Consider the following 3,355-nt stretch of genomic DNA (forward strand, 5'->3'; position numbering starts at 1 on the left):
GAGAGGATAGGAGAGGATAGGGGAGAGGAGGGGAGAGGAGAGAGGAGAGGAGAGGATAGGAGAGGATAGGGGAGAGGAGGGGAGAGGAGAGAGGAGAGGAGAGGATAGGAGAGGATAGGGGAGAGGAGGGGAGAGGAGAGAGGAGAGGAGAGGATAGGAGAGGATAGGGGAGAGGAGGGGAGAGGAGAGAGGAGAGGAGAGGATAGGAGAGGATAGGGGAGAGGAGGGGAGAGGAGAGAGGAGAGGAGAGGATAGGAGAGGATAGGGGAGAGGAGGGGAGAGGAGAGAGGAGGAGAGGCTGGAACATGTGAATAGTTTCATATTTCTAACATGTGGAGCCTTTTTTCTTTTTATGTTAAGAGACATGGATGAACAATAATCCTCCACATGGATCAAGTGTTAAGATATTTAAATGTGCAGTAAATGTTGTATTTTAGTGGTGTCGTGTAGTGTGAACTTTCTGTCACATTTGACACCTTCAGGTGTTTTTGGAGGTGAACTTCGAGGCAGTTTTGGGGTTTTGGTGACTTTGCCCAACACACAGAGTGATGTGAGGTCGATTAGTGAACGACAGATAATCTGAACACGTAACGAGACACGGAGCTGAAGCGTCGACTCTCTCTGGAGAATTAATCTTTACGCTCGATCTCCCGAAGCTGCAACAACCAGCCTCGTGTCCAATCATGTCGTCCTCTGCCTCCCTTAACAATGAGGTCACCGTCATCATGAGAATCAAGTCCTGAGGGCAGCAGCGTATCGGCTGAGTGTTACTTCATATTCTGTCTATGTTTCACTTAATGTGTCATCTTATCCATGTGATGCATCTATTTGTGTCCACGGATGTGTGAATGTCTGCATATTTAACTCTGTGTCTTTACATCTGTGTGTTTTCTGTCAGAGTGTGTGTGTGTGTGTGTGTGTGTGTCAGCTGGCGCTGCATGTCTGGGCTTGTATCAGTGTCTTAATCCCCATCTCAGTGCTAGATGCTAACTATAAGACTCCCTGCTCATTAGTCACACCAGGATAAGCTGATTGAAAGTACACGTACACATACACACACTCCTGTCAATGCACCAAGGTGAGGTCCAGAGACATGCACATGGGGAGTGAGGACCACTCTTTCTGCTCTACTTAAAAGACAAATGAATGTTGCGTTTCAGCACTAGGTGGCACCTCAGCTTTGCGTTTGTCCAAACAGGACAGTGTGTGTGTGTGTCTGTGTGTACTTACCTCCGACAGTGCCGAGGAGAAGTGATTGCAGTTCTTGTGCATGAGGTGGTAGGCGTTGCCTTTGTACTCCTTCCCCATCTCCTCCACGATCCGCTCCACGTCTTCTTCTGTGAAGTCGGTGCTGCCCAAGACGATGGCTTCTCTACAGAGACGAGAGGGGAAAGTGATCAGGCGTTAATCGATATTAAAATATACACGTTAACATCTGTACACTACTAACCCTGTACGGATGCGATATGATTGTTTCATGGCTCTTTGTAAAACTGAGAATAAATGCCATAGAACTGTCTTTTATCATCTAGCTTGATAAAGTTTCTAGCGTAAAATATACCGCCAAATTTATGACATTTTGCTAGCTCTGGCTAACGTGACACGCTCCGCTAGCACCATGTCCGATCGGTACCGAGCATGTGCAGCTCTTAAAAAACACAAAACAATAAATCCCATGTACTTCAACATATACTCCTTTATTACCGTTTGTACTCATCTTTACTGAATAAAGCTTGAATGCATCATGATTTTACACAATGCAACATCTGTTGAATTGTGCTGCTAACAGCTAACAGCTAACTAGCTCGCTCTTTATTTCACACAGATTTGTTGTGCACAATGTAGCATTAACGGGGGAGTGTTCTTTCATTACCGGGATGACGGGACGCCATTAGCCCCAACAAACAAGTACTTACATATTTTGTTACCATCGACTTGGTACGGTAGTATTGTTTTTTTGGACATCGTAAATGAGCTGATAAATGATATGCTAACGTGATAACAGATCGGTGCATAGACCTGCGTACTCACCAATAGCCGATCCGGCATTTTACGGTGTATCGGAGGCATTTCTAAAACTAATGTCGGTATCGGAACAACTCTAGTCATTCGTTTTGCTAGCTCAGCAACTATCGGACTAACAGAAAAAGAGTCTGGGCATCATTCCAAGTGGTGGACCTACAGAGCTTTTGACAAAGAGACACCTCAGTAAGACGTGGAGACATTTGTTCCAGATGATCCATGCTTGTGGTCTAGTGGCCTGCATGGAGTGTGTGTGTGTGTGTGTGTGTGTGTGTGTGTGTGTGTGTGTGTGTAGGTGTGTGTGTAGGTGTGTACAGCCACAGGGCAGATCAACTAGAGCAGAAGTAATACACAGCAGCTCAAACACAGAGAGCCTGGGCTGATTTCAAATAACCTATTGAAACCGACCAACACAACAGACCTGAACTGTAGAAAATAAGAATGAAATATCACACATTTACAAGCCCTCTGATGTCCCCAGTTCACCTCAACACCTTTGACCTTCTGAAATCTGGATCCATACCGCTGGTTTACTCACATGCAGGATCAAAACATGATCATAAACGATATGCTGCAGTCCAGTACAATGATGAATAGAGTAACTGGTAAAACGACACGCGGCTGGACGCGAGCGTTTTAGTTCTTTTTCCAGCTCGATGTTAAGTTACACATTGACGTGAATGTATAATATATAAAACCAACAAGGGTTTCTGACAATTAGTATACTTTATAAACGTGCAAAACATCCAATTAACATGCTCTCCTCAAAGAAACCAGACTCCAGTCAGATAACAGTCTAAAAGAGAAGTAACCACATTAACATGTTCACGGTTTGACACCTGGCAATGAGAAAGGAGTCTATTGGCTTTATTTAGCAGGTTTAAAACGTGATAATTAATAGTCAAGCTGCACCGTCACAGTAGTCCATGACCCGCTGAGGAGACCGCTCATTATTATTCATGCAGCAGGTGACTCAGGTAACCGGAGAACACCGTTACACGCTCTGTAGAACTGTAGATTTGAAGTTAAGCGGTTATCTCTCCTTCCTGTTCTGAAGTCTCAGACTATTGAGCTCAGTACTCTGGAAGACATTGTTGTAAAACAGAGAAGAAGAATGTGATTCAATCCAACAACCAAACATCTCACACTCACTTGAACTTAAATGTCTCGCCGAGTTCGGTGGCGTCGCCGGGTGTGATCTCAAAGATCCCTGAGAACGGGTACGGGTGTCCGCCGTAGGCAAACTCTAAAACACACAATAAGAAAGGTTTAGCTCAACGTATTTAAGTGTGTGTGTGTGTGTGTGTGTGTGTGTGTGTGTGTGTGTGTGTGT

The 3,355-nt window shown here is 44.8% G+C and overlaps 1 protein-coding gene across 1 annotated transcript; it reads right to left on the reverse strand.

Annotated features, from left to right (window-relative positions):
* Positions 1-272: 272 nt before the first annotated feature.
* Positions 273-3,268, reverse strand: LOC116379965 (deubiquitinase DESI2-like; the record flags this gene model as incomplete). The annotated part of the gene is made up of 2 exons (XM_031841924.1): positions 273-1,372; positions 3,175-3,268. Coding segments are annotated over 2 exons (335 nt in total), but the record flags the coding sequence as incomplete, so codon positions are not given.
* Between the last annotated feature and the right edge of the window lie 87 nt (positions 3,269-3,355).

The sequence above is a fragment of the Anarrhichthys ocellatus genome, unplaced genomic scaffold, assembly GCF_004355925.1.
Source record: "Anarrhichthys ocellatus isolate YVR2014 unplaced genomic scaffold, GSC_Weel_1.0 scaffold5651, whole genome shotgun sequence".
Classification (NCBI taxonomy): domain Eukaryota; kingdom Metazoa; phylum Chordata; class Actinopteri; order Perciformes; family Anarhichadidae; genus Anarrhichthys; species Anarrhichthys ocellatus.